Raw genomic sequence first — 17,699 nt, forward strand, 5'->3', positions numbered from 1 at the left:
CCAGCAGGGATTGATGGGAATTACTTTGATTCATTTAATTTATTAATTTATTTAAAATTCAGATTAACAACTAGATATGCAAATTAGATTGATTATTAATTAATTGATTGATTGATTGATTAATTAATGAGGCACCTGTTGGTACTGGCAGTACTTGATGGGATCCTTCTCGAACACCTCGTAGGTCTGGGACTCCAAATTGTCCATCAGGGGCTGGAAAATTAAAAAATTTAATTAAATTTTATCAAAATTGGAGAAAATTAACCCAAAAATTAATTAATAATTAATTAAAAATTGACAAAAAATAAACAAAAATTAATAAAATTGGATTAAATGGACTCAAAATTGTTCCCAGTCTGGGACTCCAAATTGTCCATCAGGGGCTGGAAAATTCAAAAATTTAATTAAATTTGACCAAAATCCAGGAAATTTAACCCAAAATTTAATCAATAATTAATTAATAATTAATTAAAAATTAATAAAATTGGATTTAATTGACCCAAAATTGTTCCAGGTCTGGGATTCCAAATTGTCCATGAGAAAATAAAAATGATAAAAATTAATAAATTTTAACCGAAATTTACCAAAATTGGGAGAATCAAACCCAGAACTTAATTAAAAATAACAAAATTTAATCAAAAATTAATCAGAAATTAACAAAATTTAATTAAAAATTAATCAAAAGTTAACAAAATTTAATTAAGAGTTGATTAAAAATCAACAAAATTTGGGTAAAATGAACCCAAACTTGACCAAAATTGGACAAAATCGGCCCAAAAATCGACAAAATTAAACAAAATTTACCAAATTTGGGCAAAATTGACCCAAAATCGACAAAATTTGATTAGAAATTTACAACTAATTAACACAAATTTACAAAATTTAACCAAATTTGGGCAAAATTAACCCAAAACTTAATTTAAAATTTTAATCAAAATTTAACAAAAATTGACCCAAAAATTGACAAAATTTAGTCTGAAATTTACAAAATTTTACCAAAATTGGGGAAATTTAACCCACAAATTCATAAAATTTGATTAGAAGTTGACTAGAAATTAACAAAAATTTACAAAACTTTACCAAAATTGGGTAAAATTGACACAAAATTGACAAAATTTGATTAGAAATTGACAAGAAATGAACAAAAATTTACAAAGTTTTACCAAAATTGGGCAAAATTGACCCCAAAACTTAAATTAAAATTTTATCAAAATTTAACAAAAATTGACCCCAAAATTGACAAAGTTTAGTCTGAAACTTACAAAATTTGACCAAAATTGGGGAAATTGACCCAAAATTGAAAAAATTTGAATAGAAATTGACAAGAAATTAACAGAAAATTACAAAATTTTACCAAAATTGGGGAAATTTAACCCAAAATTGTCAAAATTTATTCAAAATTCACCCAAATTTGGGCAAAATTGACCCAAAAATTTAATTTAAAATTCACAAAATTTAACAAAAATTTAAGAAAATTTTACCAAAATTGGGGAAATTTAACCCAAAATTGACAAAATTTATTCAAAGTTGATTCAAAACTTTACCAAAATTTACCAAAGTTGGGAAATTTAACCCAAAATTTACAAAATTTAATCAAAATTTAACAAGATTTAATCAAAATTTAACAGAAATTGACCCCAAAAATTGACAAAATTCAGTCTGAAATTTACAAAATTTGACCAAAATTGGGCAAAATTGACCCAAAATTGACAAAATTTGATTAGAAATTGACAAAAAATTAACAGAAATTTACAAAATTTTACCAAAATCGGGGAAATTTAACCCGAAATTGACAAAATTTAATTTAGAAATTGAACGAAATTGACACAAAATTGACAAAATTTGACCAAAATTGGGCAAAAATTCCTTACTGGGAGTTACTGGTTTGGGGTTTTTCCTTACTGGTTCATACTGGTTTGGGGTCAGGGGTTACTGGTTTATACTGGGATGAACTGGGATGGGATTTTAGGGCACTGGGACTTACTGGGAATTCATTTTTCCTTACTGCTTTGGGGTTTTTCCTTACTGGTTTATACTGGTTTGGGGTCAGGGGTTACTGGGAGCTCCCTGGGCCCTTACTGGTCTATACTGGTTTATACTGGGGCTCACCTGGAGGGGGCTCTGCAGGTAATCCTCCTTACTGGGAGTTACTGGTTTGGGGTTTTTTGTTACTGGTTTTGGGGTCAGGGGTTACTGGTTTGAACTGGGATGAACTGGGATGAACTGGGATGAACTGGGAATGGATTTTAGGTCACTGGGACTTACTGGGAATTCATTTTTCCTTACTGGGAATGGATTTTTCCTTACTGGTTTGGTGTTTTTCGTTACTGGTTTGGGGTTTTTCCTTACTGGTTTATACTGGTTTGGGGTCAGGGGTTACTGGGACACCCCTGGGCCCTTACTGGTCTATACCGGGATGAACTGGGATGAACTGGGAAGGGATTTTAGGTCACTGGAATGAACTGGGAATGTGTTTTTTGTTACTGGTTTGTTGTTTTTTGTTACTGGTTTGGTGTTTTTTGTTACTGGTTTGGTGTTTTTTGTTACTGGTTTGGGGTTTTTCCTTACTGGTCATTACTGGTTTGGGGTCAGGGGTTACTGGGACACCCCTGGGCCCTTACTGGTCTATACTGGGATGAACTGGGATGAACTGGGAAGGGATTTTAGGTCACTGGAATGAACTGGGAATGTGTTTTTTGTTACTGGTTTGGTGTTTTTTGTTACTGGTTTGGGGTTTTTCCTTACTGGTGGTTACTGGTTTGGGGTCAGGGGTTACTGGGAAGTCCCTGGGCTGTTACTGGTTTATACTGGGATGAACTGGGATGAACTGGGGCTCACCTGGAGGGGGCTCTGCAGGTAATCCTCCTTACTGGCAGTTACTGGTTTGGGGTTTTTGTTACTGGTTCATACTGGTTTGGGGTCAGGGGTTACTGGTTTGAACTGGGATGAACTGGGATGAACTGGGATGGGATTTTAGGTCACTGGGACTTACTGGGAATTCATTTTTCCTTACTGGTTTGGTGTTGTTTGTTACTGGTTTGGTGTTTTTTGTTACTGGTTTGGGGTTTTTCCTTACTGGTGGTTACTGGTTTGGGGTCAGGGGTTACTGGTTTGAACTGGGATGAACTGGGAGGGACTGGGATGAACTGGGATGAACTGGGATGAACTGGGATGAACTGGGAAGCGATTTCAGGTCACTGGGATGAACTGGGAATCCATTTTTCCTTACTGGTTTGGTGTTTTTTGTTACTGGTTTGGGGTTTTTTGTTACTGGTCGTTACTGGTTTGGGGTCAGGGGTTACTGGGAGCTCCCTGGGCCCTTACTGGTCTATACTGGTTTATACTGGGGCTCACCTGGAGGGGGCTCTGCAGGTAATCCTCCTTACTGGGAGTTACTGGTTTGGGGTTCTTTGTTACTGGTTGTTACTGGTTTGGGGTCACGGGTTACTGGGAGGTCCCTGGGCTGCTACTGGTCTATACTGGGATGAACTGGGATGAACTGGGGCTCACCTGGAGGGGGCTCTGCAGGTAATCCTCCTTACTGGGAGTTACTGGTTTGGGGTTTTTTGTTACTGGTCATTACTGGTTTGGGGTCAGGGGTTACTGGTTTGAACTGGGATGAACTGGGATGAACTGGGAAGGAATTTTAGGTCACTGGAATGAACTGGGAATGCATTTTTCCTTACTGGTTTGGTGCTTTTTGTTACTGGTTTGGGGTTTTTTGTTACTGGTGGTTACTGGTTTGGGGTCAGGGGTTACTGGTTTATACTGGGATGGACTGGGAAGGGATTTTAGGTCACTGAGACTTACTGGGAATTCATTTTTCCTTACTGGGAATTAATTTTTCCTTACTGGTTTGGTGTTCTTTGTTACTGGTTTGGGGTTTTTCCTTACTGGTGGTTACTGGTTTGGGGTCAGGGGTTACTGGTTTGAACTGGGATGAACTGGGATGGGATTTTAGGTCACTGGGACTTACTGGGAATGTGTTTTTTGTTACTGGTTTGGTGTTTTTTGTTACTGGTTTGGGGTTTTTCCTTACTGGTTTATACTGGTTTGGGGTCAGGAGTTACTGGTTTATACTGGGATGAACTGGGATGAACTGGGATGAACTGGGATGAACTGGGATGAACTGGGATGAACTGGGAGGGGCATTGAGGTCACTGGGATGAAGTTCTGGGCCATCAGGACTTACTGGGAATGTGTTTTTCCTTACTGGTTTGGGATTTTTTGTTACTGGTTTGGGGTTTTTGTTACTGGTTGTTACTGGTTTGGGCTCAGGGGTTACTGGTCCATACTGGGATGAACTGGGATGAACTGGGATGAACTGGGAAGGGATTTCAGGTCACTGGGACTTACTGGGAATGCGTTTTTCCTTACTGGTTTGGGGTTTTTTGTTACTGGTTTGGGGTTTTTCCTTACTGGTGGTTACTGGTTTGGGGTCAGGGGTTACTGGGAGCTCCCTGGGCCCTTACTGGTCTATACTGGTTTATACTGGGGCTCACCTGGAGGGGGCTCTGCAGGTAATCCTCGTAGCCCCTGGCGTAGAGCTCGTAGGCGGAGGGCGGGGGCCGGTGCTGCCCCAGGTGCTCCAGGTACTGCAGGTACGCGCTCAGGGGGCGGCCCCCGTGCTGGGGGGAGCCCTGCAGGATGATCTGCACGTCCAGCTGGGGGGGGAAACCAGTTAAAACCAGTATGGACCAGTACAAACCAGTATAAACCTTTTTTTCCCATTTTTTCCCCATTTTTTCCCATTTTTTCCCATTTTTTCCCATTTTTTCCCATTTTTTCCCATTTTTTTCCCTTTTTTTCCCACTTTTTCTCATTCCCAATTCATCCCCTGTGGACCCAATCCCAGTATAAACCAGTATGGACCAGTATAAACCAGTACAAACCAGTATGAACCAGTACAGACCAGTATGTGCCAATTTTTTCCCATTTTTCCCATTTTTTTCCCATTTTTCACCGTTTTTCCCATTTTTTTTCATTCCCAGTTCATCCCAGTTTGGCCTTCTGAAGGTCAAGTCCCAGCACAAACCAGTATAGACCAGTATGAACCAGTACAAACTAGTACAAACCAGTATGGGCTGATTTAACCTGTTTTTTCCCCATTTTTTCCCCATTTTTTACAATTTTTTCCCAATTTTTCCCCATTTTTTTCCCTTTTTTTCATTCCCAGTTCATCCCAGTTCATCCCAGTTTGGCCTTCTAAAAGTTAAGTCCCAGTATAAACCAGTATGAACCAGTACAAACCAGTATAAACCAGTATGAACCAATTTATCCTGTTTTTTCCCATTTTTTCCCCATTTTTCTCCCATTTTATTCCTATTTTTTTCCCATTTTTCCCCTATTTTCCCATTTTTTTTCATTCCCAGTTCATCCCAGTTTGGCCTTCTGAAAGTCAAATCCCAGTATAAACCAGTATAGACCAGTATGAACCAGTACAAACCAGTACAAACCAATATGGACCAATTTATTCTGTTTTTTCCCCATCTTTTCCCATTTTTTTCCCATTTTTCCCCATTTTCCCCATTTTTTTTCATTCCCAGTTCATCCCAGTTCATCGCAGTTTGGCCTTCTAAAAGTTAAGTCCCAGCACAAACCAGTATAAACCAGTACAAACCAGTATAAACCAGTACACACCAATTTAATCCCATTTTTTCCCATTTTTTTCCCATTTTTCCCCATTTTTCCCATTTTTTCCCATTTTTTTCCTGGTTTTCCCACTTTTCCTCCTTCCCAGTTCATCCCCCGTGGACCCAATCCCAGTATAAACCAGTATGGACCAGTATGAACCAGTACAAACCAGTATAAACCAGTATAAACCATTTTTCCCCCATTTTTTCCCATTTTTTTCCCATTTTTTCCCGTTTTTTCCCCTTTTTTTCATTCCCAGTTCATCCCAGTTCATCCCAGTTTGGCCTTCTAAAAGTTAAGTCCCAGTATAAACCAATATGAACCAGTACAAACCAGTATAAACCAGTACACACCAATTTAATCCATTTTTTCCCATTTTTTCCCCATTTTTTCTCATTTTTTTCCCATTTTTCCCCTTTTTTTCCCACTTTTCCTCATTCCCAGTTCATCCCCTATGGACCCAATCCCAGTATAAACCAGTATGGACCAGTACAAACCAGTATAAACCAGTATAGGCTGATATATTCTGGTTTTTCCCCATTTTTTCCCATTTTTTCACCTCCCAGTCCATCCCAGTCCATCCCAGTTCCCTCCCAGTCCCTCCCAGTTCCCTCCCAGTCCATCCCAGTTCATCCCAGTTTGATCCCAGTTCCCTCCCAGTTCCCTCTCAGTCCCTCCCAGTCCATCCCAGTCCATCCCAGTTTGATCCCAGTCCCTCCCAGTTTGATCCCAGTCCCTCCCAGTCCCTCCCAGTCCTTCCCAGTTTGATCCCAGTCCCTCCCAGTCCCTCCCAGTTCCCTCCCAGTTCCCTCCCAGTCCCTCCCAGTCCATCCCAGTCCCTCCCAGTCCTTCCCAGTCCCTCCCAGTTCCCTCCCAGTCCCTCCCAGTACAAACCAGTAACCACAAACCCCCATTTTTTTCCCATTTTTAACCCTTTCTCCTCCATTTCTCCCCCATTTTTAACCCTTTTCTCCCCGTTTTTTCACTCCCAGTCCCTCCCAGTCCCTCCCAGTCCCTCCCAGTCCCTCCCAGTATATCCCAGTTTGTCCCAGTACCTTGAGGAGCTGTCCCAGCAGGCGCTGGTGGCCCCTGCCCAGCACTGGGAACCCTTTTTTGTTGGTCAGGAAGAGCCTGGTGGGGAGCAGCGCGGCCCTGACCGGCTCCCCCAGCCAGCGAGCCAGGGCTGGGGCTGAGGGCAGGTCAGGGCCCAGCTCCAGGGCTGTGGGACCAGTATGGACCAGTATAAACCAGTATGAACCAGTATAAACCAGTACAGAGCAATATAACCCAGTACTAACCATTATAACCCATTATAACCCATTATAACCCAGTATAGCCCAGTATAAACCAGTATAACCCAGCCAGGGCTGGGGCTGAGGGCAGGTCAGGGCCCAGCTCCAGGGCTGTGGGACCAGTATGGACCAGTATAGACCAGTATGAACCAGTATAAACCAGTATAACCCAGTACAAACCACTACAAACCATTATAAGCCATTATAACCCAGTATAGCCCAGTATAAACCAGTATAACCCAGCCAGGGCTGGGGCTGAGGGCAGGTCAGGGCCCAGCTCCAGGGCTGTGGGACCAGTATAAACCAGTATAAACCAGTATGAACCAGTACAAACCAGTATGAACCAGTATAGAGCCATGACACCCACTATAACCCAGTATAAACCAGCACACACCAGTACAAACCACTATAAACCACTACAGACCAGTACAAACCAGTATGAACCAGTACAGACCACTATAAACCAATATGAACCAGTATAAACCAGCACAAACCAGTACAGACCAGTACAAACCAGTACAGACCAGCATAAACCAGTACAAACCAGTACAGACCAGTATGAACCAGTATAAACCAGTACAAACCAGTACAGACCAGTATGAACGAGTACAACCCAATACAAACCAGTATAAACCAGTATGAACCCTTCCAGTTCACGCCCCGCCCTCTCAGTCCAAGCCACGCCCCCTCATTTAGCCACACCCCCATGTTTTAGCCCCACCCCCATGTCAGGCCCCGCCCCTTTTAAGCCAAGTCCTTCATTGTTTAAGCCCCGCCCCCTCAGATTTAGCCACGCCCCGTTCTCCCTAGGCCACGCCTCTCACCCCAGGCCCCGCCCCCCGGGTTTAGCCCCACCCCTTCCTGCCCAGGCCCCGCCCTCCGGTTTTAGCCCCGCCCCTTCCGGCCCAGGCCCCGCCCCTCACCCAGGGCGACGCGTTTGTTGAAGTCGAGCAGGGTGCGGAAGTTGTGCCACCTGGGGGGGACAAAAACGGCAAAAATCAACACCAAAAATCATCCTAAAATATCCCAAAATCAGCCCAAAATACACCCTAAAAATATTCAAAATCAGCCCAAAAATCCCCATTTTTTAACCCAAAATCCCCATTTTTCCCCCAAATTTTCCTTTTTTTTTACCCCAACTCCCCATTTTTCCTCATTTATTTCTCCCCCAAAATTCTCAACTTTTCTCCCAATTTGTCCTAATTTTTTTCACCCAAAATCCCAAGTTTTTCCCCTATTTTTCCCCATTTTCCCCCCAAAATCCCTATTTATTTTTAACCCAAAATCCCCATTTTTTTAACCCAAAATCCACATTTTTTTCTCTCATTTATTTTTACCCAAAATCCTCAATTTTTCCCCAATTCTTCCTTATTTTTTTTTACCCGAAATCCCCATTTTTTAAACCCAAAAATTCAATTTTTTCCCCAATTTTTCCTGATTTTTTCAGATTTTTAGGCCCCGCCCCCTCCCCAGACCCCGCCTCCTCACCCCATCCCAGGCCACGCCCCCTCACCAGGCCCCACCCCTCACCCCATCCTAGGCCCCGCCTCCTCACCAGGCCCCGCCCCCTCACCCCATCCCAGGCCCCGCCCCTCTTCAGGCCCCGCCCCCTCACCATTCCCACGTGCTCTCCTCGGCCCCGCCCCCTTCCTGTGACGTCACCGCCTCGTTCCCGATGACGTCATCGCGGGAATCCTCCGGGGCCACCAGCGGCACCTGCACCCAGAACTGCCCAGTACGGACCAGTAAGGACCAGTACGGACCAGTATGGACCAGTATGGACCAGTATGGACCAGTATGGACCAGTATGGACCAGTATGGACCAGTATGGACCAGTATGGACCAGTATGGACCGGTATGGACCAGTATGGACCGGTACAGACCAGTATGGACTAGTATGGACCAGTACAGACCAGTATGGACCAGTATGCACCAGTACGGACCAGTATGGACCAATATGGACCAGTATAAACCAGTACGGACCAGTATGGACCAGTAAGGACCAGTATGGACCAGTATGGACCAGTATAAACCAGTATGGACCAGTAAGGACCAGTACGGACCAGTATGGACCAGTATGGATCAGTATGGACCAGTATAAACCAGTATGGACTAGTACGGACCAGTATGGACCAGTATGGACCAGTATGGACCAGTATAAACTGGTATGGACCAGTAAGGACCAGTATGGACCGGTATGGACCAGTATAAACCAGTATGGACCACTATGGACCAGTATAAACCACTATGGACCAGTATGAACCAGTATGGACCAGTATGGACCAGTATGGACCAGTATGGAGCTGTAAGGACCAGTATGGACCAGTATAAACCAGTATGGACCAGTATGAACCAGTATGAACCAGTACAGACCAGTATAGACCAGTATGAACCAGTATAAACCAGTACACACCAGTATGGACCAGTATGAACCAGTATGAACCAGTACAGACCAGTATGGACCAGTATAAACCAGTATGGACCAGTATGGACCTGTATGGACCAGTATGGACCAGTATAAACCAGTATGGACCAGTATGGACCAGTATGGACCAGTATGGACTGGTATAAACCAGTATGGACCAGTATGGACCAGTATGGACCGGTACCGACCGGTATGGACCAGTACGAACCAGTAAGGACCAGTATGAACCAGTACAAACCAGTAACCCCAATCCCCATTTTTAACCCTTTATTCCCCATTTTTCCCCCATTTTTAATCCTTTTTTTGCCGTTTTTTCCCCATTTTTTCCCCTCCCAGTATAAACCAGTACAAACCAGTACAAACCAGTACAAACCAGTACAAACCAGTAACCCTTAACCCCATTTTAACCCTTTCTCTGCCATTTTTAACCCTTTATTCCCCATTTTTCCCCATTTTTAACCCTTTTTTTGCCATTTTTTCGCCATTTTTTCCCTGTTTTTTCCCCTCCCAGTATAAACCAGTACAAACCAGTACAAACCAGTAACCCTTAATCCCATTTTTAACCCTTTCTCTGCCATTTTTAACCCTTTATTCCCCATTTTTTCCCCATTTTTAACCCTTTTTTTGCCGTTTTTTCACCATTTTTTCACCATTTTTTCCCCTCCCAGTACAAACCAGTATACACCAGTACAAACCAGTACAAACCAGTAACCCTTAATCCCATTTTAACCCTTTCTCTGCCATTTTTAACCCTTTATTCCCCATTTTTTCCCCATTTTTAACCCTTTTTTTGCCGTTTTTTCGCCATTTTTTCCCCGTTTTTTCCCCTCCCAGTATAAACCAGTATAAACCAGTTTGTCCCAGTACCTGTGTGGCGTGGTGGCCGCTGTGCAGGTGGGCACTGAGCCCCCTGGCCAGGTTGGGGTTGTGGCTCCCCCTGAGGGGCACCAGGTGAGCGGCCAGGCCCAGGTAGGCGCCGAAATCGAGCTCCTGACGCAGAGCCTGGGGACAAAAAATGAGAAATTTAACCCAAAAAAATTCAAAATTTATCTCAGAGTTATCTTAGAATTATCTAAAAATTATCATAAATTTATCTCAAATTTATTCCCAAAATCTCCTCAAAATTATCCAAAAAAATCCAAAAAAATTCCAAAAAAAATCCAAAAAAATTTTTAAAAATCATTAAACTTTCTTTTAATTTCCCCAAATTCCCAAAAATCCCCAAAATTCCAAAATATTCCCCAAAATCCCCCCAAAAATTCTCAAAAAATTAAAAAAAATTTTAAAAAATAAAAAAAATCCAAAAAAAAATCCAAAAAAATCCAAGAAAAATCCAAAAAAATTTTTAAAAATTTTTAAAAAATTTTTTTAAATTCCCAAAATTTCCAAATTTCCCCAAAATTCAAAATATTAAAAAAAATCCCAAAATACTCTTTAAAAATTAAAACAAAAATCAAAAAAAAAATTAAAAAAAATCCAAAAAAAATCCAAAAAAATTCCAAAAAAATCCAAAAAAATCCAAAAAAACCCCAAAAAAATCCCCAAAAAATTTTTAAAAATTTTAAAAAATTTTTTAATTCCCAAAATGTCCCAAAATGCCCAAATTTTGCCCCAAATTTCCCCGTTTCACCTTCTGGGAGTTTTTCCTGACGTGCTCCAGGGGCGAATCCGGGCGGATCCAGGGCGACAATTTCCCCACGATCAGGGTGTTCCAGTCTGGGGAAAAAAAAATAAAAAAATTCCAAAAATTGTCACAATTCAGCCCAAAAATTAAAATTAAATTATTTAAAAATCAATCAATAAAAATTAAAATAAAAATCATTAAAAAATTCAGCCCAAAAATCCCCAAAATTGATCCCAAAAATCAAAATAATTCACAAAAAATTCACCCAAAAAATCCCAAAAATTCAGCCCAAAAATCCCCTCCCAGTACAGACCAGTACAAACCAGTACAAACCAGTATAAACCAGTACAAACCAGTACAGACCAGTATAAACCAGTATAAACCAGTACAAACCAGTACAAACCAGTATAAACCAGTATAAACCAGTACAAACCAGTACAAACCAGTATAAACCAGTATAAACCAGTACAAACCAGTTTCTCCCACTCCCTCCCAGTTCATCCCAGTTCCCTCCCAGTCCTTCCCAGTAACCCCAGTTTGTTCCCAGTCCCTCCCAGTCCCTCCCAGTCCCTCCCAGTTTGCTCCCAGTCCCTCCCAGTAACCCCAGTTTGATCCCAGTTCCTCCCAGTTTAATCCCAGTCCATCCCAGTCCCTCCCAGTCCCTCCCAGTCCCTCCCAGTCCCTCCCAGTCCATCCCAGTCCCTCCCAGTTCCCTCCCAGTTTGATCCCAGTCCCTCCCAGTCCATCCCAGTTTGTTCCCAGTCCCTCCCAGTCCATCCCAGTCCCTCCCAGTTCCCTCCCAGTTCCTCCCAGTCCATCCCAGTACAAACCAGTAACCCCAATCCCCTGTTTTATCATTTTTAACCCTTTCTCCTCCATTTCTCCCCCATTTTTAACCCTTTTCTCCCCGTTTTTTCTCCCTCCCAGTCCCTCCCAGTCCCTCCCAGTCCCCTCCCAGTACAAACCAGTCCCTCCCAGTCCCTCCCAGTCCCCTCCCAGTGCCCTCCCAGTCCCTCCCAGTCCCTCCCAGTTTGTTCCCAGTCCCTCCCAGTATAAACCAGTCCCTCCCAGTGCCCACCTCTGCCGGCCAGCACCAGGTCCGAGCGGGTTTGAGGCCCCGGGCGCTCCCGGGCCGGCCCAGCCTGGAACTCACGGCGGTGCCGGGGGTGGAACAGGGGCAGGCACAGGAAATCGAACCTGCAAACTGGGGTTACTGGTGGGGACTGGGAGGGACTGGGAGGAACTGGGAGGGGTTTAAGGGTCACTGGGATGGACTGGGAGGGACTGGGGAGTTACTCCAGCCCAGCCTGGAACTCACGGCGGTGCCGGGGGTGGAACAGGGGCAGGCACAGGAAATCGAACCTGCAAACTGGGGTTACTGGTGGGGACTGGGAGGGAACTGGGAGGGGTTTAAGGGTCACTGGGAGGGACTGGGAGGCACTGGGAGGGAACTGGGATGGACTGGGAGGGACTGGGAGGGACTGGGAGGCACTGGGAGGGAACTGGGAGGGAACTGGGAGGGACTGGGGGTTACTCCGGCCCAGCCTGGAACTCGCGCCGGTGCCGGGGGTGGAACAGGGGCAGGCACAGGAAATCGAACCTGCAAACTGGGGTTACTGGGAGGCACTGGGAGGGACTGGGAGGGACTGGGAGGGACTGGGAGGGACTGGGGGGTTACTCTGGCCCAGCCTGGAACTCGCGCCGGTGCCGGGGGTGGAACAGGGGCAGGCACAGGAAATCGAACCTGCAAACTGGGGTTACTGGTGGGGACTGGGAGGGAACTGGGAGGGGTTTAAGGGTCACTGGGAGGGACTGGGAGGGAACTGGGAGGGGTTTAAGGGTCACTGGGAGGGACTGGGAGGGACTGGGATCAAACTGGGGTCAAACTGGGGGTACTGGGAGGGAACTGGGAGGAACTGGGATGGACTGGGAGGGACTGGGAACAAACTGGGAGGCACTGGGAGGGAACTGGAAGAGAGTGGGAGGGAACTGGGATGCACTGGGATCAAACTGAGATTACTGGGAGGGACTGGGACAGGACTGGGATGGACTGGGAGGGAACTGGGAGGGACTGGGGGGGAACTGGGAGGGACTGGGAGGAACTGGGATGGAACTGGGATCAAACTGGGGGTACTGGGAGGGAACTGGGAGGGAACTGGGATGGACTGGGAGGGACTGTGAATGACTGGGAGGGACTGGGAGGGGATTGGGATCAAACTGGGAGTACTGGGCAGCAAGTGGGAGGGACTGGGAGGGGCTGGGAACAAACTGGGATGGACTGGGAGGTACTGGGAGGGAACTGGAATGGACTGAGATCAAACTGGGGTTACTGGGAGGGACTGGGATCAATCTGGGAGGGGCTGGGATGGACTGGGAGGGAACTGGGATCAAACTGGGATCAAACTGGGCTTACTGGGAGGCACTGGGAGGCACTGGGAGGGACTGGGAGGGGCTGGGAACAAACTGGGATGGACTGGGAGGGACTTGGAGGGAACTGGGATCAAACTGGGAGTACTGGGCAGCAAGTGGGATCAAACTGGGATCAAACTGGGCTTACTGGGAGGCACTGGGAGGGACTGGGAATAAACTGGGATGGACTGGGAGGGGACTGGGATCAAACTGGGGTTACTGGGGGGGACTGGGAGAGAACTGGGAGGGACTGGGATGGACTGGGAGGGAACTGGGATCAAACTGGGAGGGACTGGGAGGGACTGGGATCAAACTGGGATGAACTGGGATGAAACTGGGATGGACTGGGAGGGAACTGGGAGATTTTTGGGGATCCCTGAGGGAATTTGGGGATCCCTGAGGGGATTTTGGGGATCCCTCAGGGAATTTGGGAATCCCTGAGGGGAATTTAAGGACCGTGATGGATTTTGAGGGAATCCCTGAAAAGATTTGGGGATCCCTGAAGGATTCTGAGGGAACTCCTGAGGAGAATTTGGAAATCCTTGAGGGAATTTGGAGATCCTTGAGGGAATTTGGAGATCCTTGAGGGGATTTGGGGATCCCTGAGGGGAATTTGGGATCCCTGATGGATTTTGAGGGAATCCTTGAGGGGATTTTGGGGATCCCTGAGGGGATTTGGGGATTCCTGAGGGGAATTTGGGGACCCTGAAGGATTTTAAGGAACCCCTGAGGGGATTTTGGGATCCCTGAGGGGATTTTGGGATTCCTGAGGGAATTTGGGGATTCCTGAAGGGAATTTGGGGACCCTGAAGGATTTTAAGGAACCCCTGAGGGTCTCTGCGGATCCCGCCGGAGCTCTGGGCCCTCCCGGAGACACGAGGGGAAATTCGGGGACGATTTTTGGATGTTCCCCAGTGAGATTTTCGGGGTTTCTTTAGGGGTTTTGGGGATCCCGCTCTCACCCCTGCCTGGCCACGGCCCCCAGCGCTCCCGCCACCTCCGGGACGCAGCTCAGGTCCCGGCCTGAGGAGACGCGAGCGGCGCCCGCCGCTCCCGGCCCCGCCGCCATCGCTGCGCTTCTGCTCCCGCCCCCTCCGTGAGGCGGCGGCCAATCAGCGCTGAGCCCGCCTCCCGCGCAGCCAATGGGAACGCGAGAACGCGCTGTCAATCAAAGCGCCCGCCCACGAGCGGCGTGAGGCCAATGGGAGAGCGCGTAGAGGTGTCGATCATAGAGGGGGCGGGGAAAACGGCAGCCAATGAGAGTGCGACGCTGGCTGTCAATCAAAGCGGTGGCGGGAAGGGTAAGCCCGCCCCGTGTGGGAGCGTGAGCCAATAGGAACGCGCTGTCCAGCTGTCAATCAACGCAGAGTAAGCTGGGCACGCCCACAAGAGGCTCTGAGCCAATCAGAGCGCGGTACGAGCTGTCAATCAGCGCTCAGGGGGCGTGACCTGCCTGACAACCACACCCCACCGGCCAATAGGCGAGCAGGTTTTACTGTCAATCATCCCTTTGGTCCCGCCCACTGTTCACTCAGATTTTTTTTTTTTTTTTTATTATTATTTTTTAGGTGGATTTTTGAGGAGAATTTTGGGGATTCCAGTTGGATTTTGGGGTGAATTTAAGGGATTTTGGGAAAATTTGTAGGGAATTTTGGAGTGATTTGGTGGTGATTTTTGTGGGAATTCTGCAGGATTTTTTGTGGGAATTTTGGGGTGATTTTCCATTATTTTTTTGGCAATTTTTGCGGATTTTTTTTGGCCTTTTCAGGCAGATTCCGGCGCGAATTTGGGACAAATCCCGACACAAACCAACTCCCCCCAGGAGCTGTCAATCATCCCCTCCCCACGCCCATATAAGGACACCGGCGGGCGGTGCTTGCAATATTTTAATGAGCTGCGGTGACATCATGGGAAGGGCGGGGCAATCCCAGGCTCCTCGAGGCTGCAAGCTCCGCCCACAAGATGGCGGCATCAGCCTTAGCGTCGTAGCGGAATGAGCAACGCCCTAAAAAGGAAAAGGGGGCGGGGCTTAGATAAGGGGCGGGGTTACAGCAATAAGGTGATGTCATCATTATGAGGGTGGAGCTCTGGCAATGAGGTGATGTCATTGTGGGGTGGGTGGGGTTATGCTAATGAGGGGGCATGGTCTCACACCTGATTGGCTGGCACGGTGAGCGTCCAATGGGATGCACGGCTGCTCCAGCCTAATGAATATTAATGAGCGTTAATGAGGGGGTGGGGCCTGGGGACGGGCTGGGAGGGGGGTTTGGGGTTACTGGGAGGGACTGGGATGCACTGGGAAGGACTGGGGTGCTCACCTGGTTAATGCCCATGCGCTAATGAGATGCAAATGAGATGCAAATGAGATGCAAATGAGATGCAAATGAGTTCCCGCCCCCAGCACAGGTGAGCACAGCTGGGCCAGGAGGGACAGACAGCGCCTGGAGAAACCAGTATGGACCAGTATAAACCAGTATAGACCAGTAAGGACCAGTATGGACCAGTACAGAACTCAAAAACTCAAATCAGGAACCCCAAAAACCCCAAAACCAGGAAATTTTGGGCAATTTTGGGCTGAAATTTGAGAAAAAACTGGGAAATTTGGGCTAAAAATCGGGAATTTTTTCCCAAATTTTTGGGTTTTTGGGGGGATTGTGGGGTTTTTTGGGAGGATTTTGGGATTTTTGAGGGGATTTTGGGTTTTTTTTGGATTTTCTCACCTGGCAGCAGCAGCAGGTCTGGGGTTGGGAGCTCCCCCAAATCCATTTTGGGGATTTTGGGGATTTTAGGGATTTAGGGGTGATGACCCCACCACAAAAAGCACCTGGGGAAAGGTAAAATTAAGTAAAATTAAGTCAGAAAATTCAATCAGGAAACCTCAAAATTAATCAGGAAATCCCAAAATTAATCAGGGAAACCCAAAACTAAATCGGGAAATACCAAAATTCAATCAGGAAACCCCCAAAATTTAATCAAGGAACCCCAAAATTCAATCAGAAAAAACCCAAAATTTAATCAGCAAACCCCAAAATTGAATCAGAAAAACCCAAATTTCAATCAGGGAACCCCAAAATTGAATCAGAAAAACCCAAATTTTAATCAGGGAACCCCAAAATTCAATCAGAAAAACCCAAAATTTAAACAAGGAACCCCAAAATTAAATCAGAAAACCCCAAAATTTAATCAGGGAACCCCAAAATTCCATCAGAAAACCCAAAACTCACTCAGGGCACACCCAAAATTAAATCAGGGACCGCCAAAACTCCCTCAGGAACCCCAAAAACTCAATCAGGAAATGTGGAATTAAATCAGGGAACCCCAAACCCACCCAAAATCTCCTCAGAACCCCCCGAATTTCCCTCAAAACCCCCGAATTTCCCCTCAAAACCTCCGAATTTCCCCTCAAAACCCCCGAATTTCCGTCAAAAACCCCGAATTTCCCCTCAGGACCCCTCAAAACCCCTGAAGCTTCTCTAAAATCTCCCACAATTTTACCCCCAAACGCCACAGGGCCGCCCCAAAACCCCACAAATACCCCCCAAAACCCCACAAATACTCCCTAAAACCCCACAAATACCCCACAAAACCCCACAGGATCCGACAAATCCCCTCTAACACGGTAAAAATCCCCTCCAGGATCACCCCAATTCCACTGAGAACCCCACAGAGGCCGCACAGGACCCAACAGAGCCCCTCAAAACCCCAAGAGAACCCCTCAAGGATCCCCTGGATCCCCCTCAGGACCCCCCGGATCCCCTCAGAACCAGCGGCCCCCGCCCTCCCTGCGGGCCTGCCCTCAGAACCCCACCTGGGCTCCCTAAACCCCACAAAAATCCTCCAAGGGGTGGCGGGGAAGCCGCCAGGAGCCCTCGGGGCCGTTTTTCGGTTCCTTTCCGCCATTCCCGGCCCCGTTTTTGCCATTTTTTCCCCCAATTTCCTCCCCCCGTCGCTGCTTCCCCTCACGGGGTTCGCGCCGCGCCAGCCAATGGGAGCGAGGGGCGGGAAAACCGAGGACCAATAGGAGCGAGGGGCGGGAAAACCGCGGACCAATGGGAGCGAGGGGCGGGAAAACCGTCAGCCAATCACAGCGTAGAGAGGCGGGGTTAGTTTGACTGACAGTTCAAGTAACCAATAGACGTTCGCGAATGCGAGAAAACGACCAATGGGAAGCGAGGGGCGGGGCAAAGCCGGCCCAGTGACCCGGACTTTACTCCCAGTCCTTCCCAGTATGGCCCAGTTCATCCCAGTTCATCCCAGTGACTCCCAGTCCACCCCAGTACGGCCCAGTAACTGTCCCAGATCAAACCAGTGATGC

At 46.7% G+C, this 17,699-nt stretch overlaps 1 protein-coding gene and 1 long non-coding RNA gene across 3 annotated transcripts in view; both read right to left on the reverse strand.

Moving 5' to 3' along the window:
• PRMT5 (protein arginine methyltransferase 5) overlaps positions 1-14,468 on the reverse strand; it is a 31,249-nt gene extending 16,781 nt beyond the window's left edge. Inside the window, 9 exon segments of the mRNA XM_033084398.1 lie at positions 136-213; positions 4,503-4,664; positions 6,690-6,853; positions 7,850-7,899; positions 8,542-8,654; positions 10,219-10,353; positions 10,982-11,067; positions 12,054-12,172; positions 14,347-14,468. Coding sequence (XP_032940289.1) covers positions 136-213; positions 4,503-4,664; positions 6,690-6,853; positions 7,850-7,899; positions 8,542-8,654; positions 10,219-10,353; positions 10,982-11,067; positions 12,054-12,172; positions 14,347-14,453 — 1,014 coding nt within the window. The 5' untranslated portion in view covers positions 14,454-14,468.
• A 784-nt stretch (positions 14,469-15,252) lies between these two features.
• Positions 15,253-17,371, reverse strand: LOC117010141. 2 transcript variants are annotated; one of them, XR_004420575.2, is made up of 3 exons: positions 17,193-17,371; positions 16,105-16,208; positions 15,253-15,389 (listed from the first exon to the last, which is right to left on the reverse strand). It is a non-coding gene; the product is annotated as an uncharacterized LOC117010141 (long non-coding RNA). The 2 variants fall into 2 exon arrangements; XR_004420574.2 differs by lacking the exon at positions 15,253-15,389 and adding an exon at positions 15,649-15,825.
• Between the last annotated feature and the right edge of the window lie 328 nt (positions 17,372-17,699).

Source organism: Catharus ustulatus, chromosome 38 (genome assembly GCF_009819885.2).
Source record: "Catharus ustulatus isolate bCatUst1 chromosome 38, bCatUst1.pri.v2, whole genome shotgun sequence".
Lineage (NCBI taxonomy): Eukaryota > Metazoa > Chordata > Aves > Passeriformes > Turdidae > Catharus > Catharus ustulatus.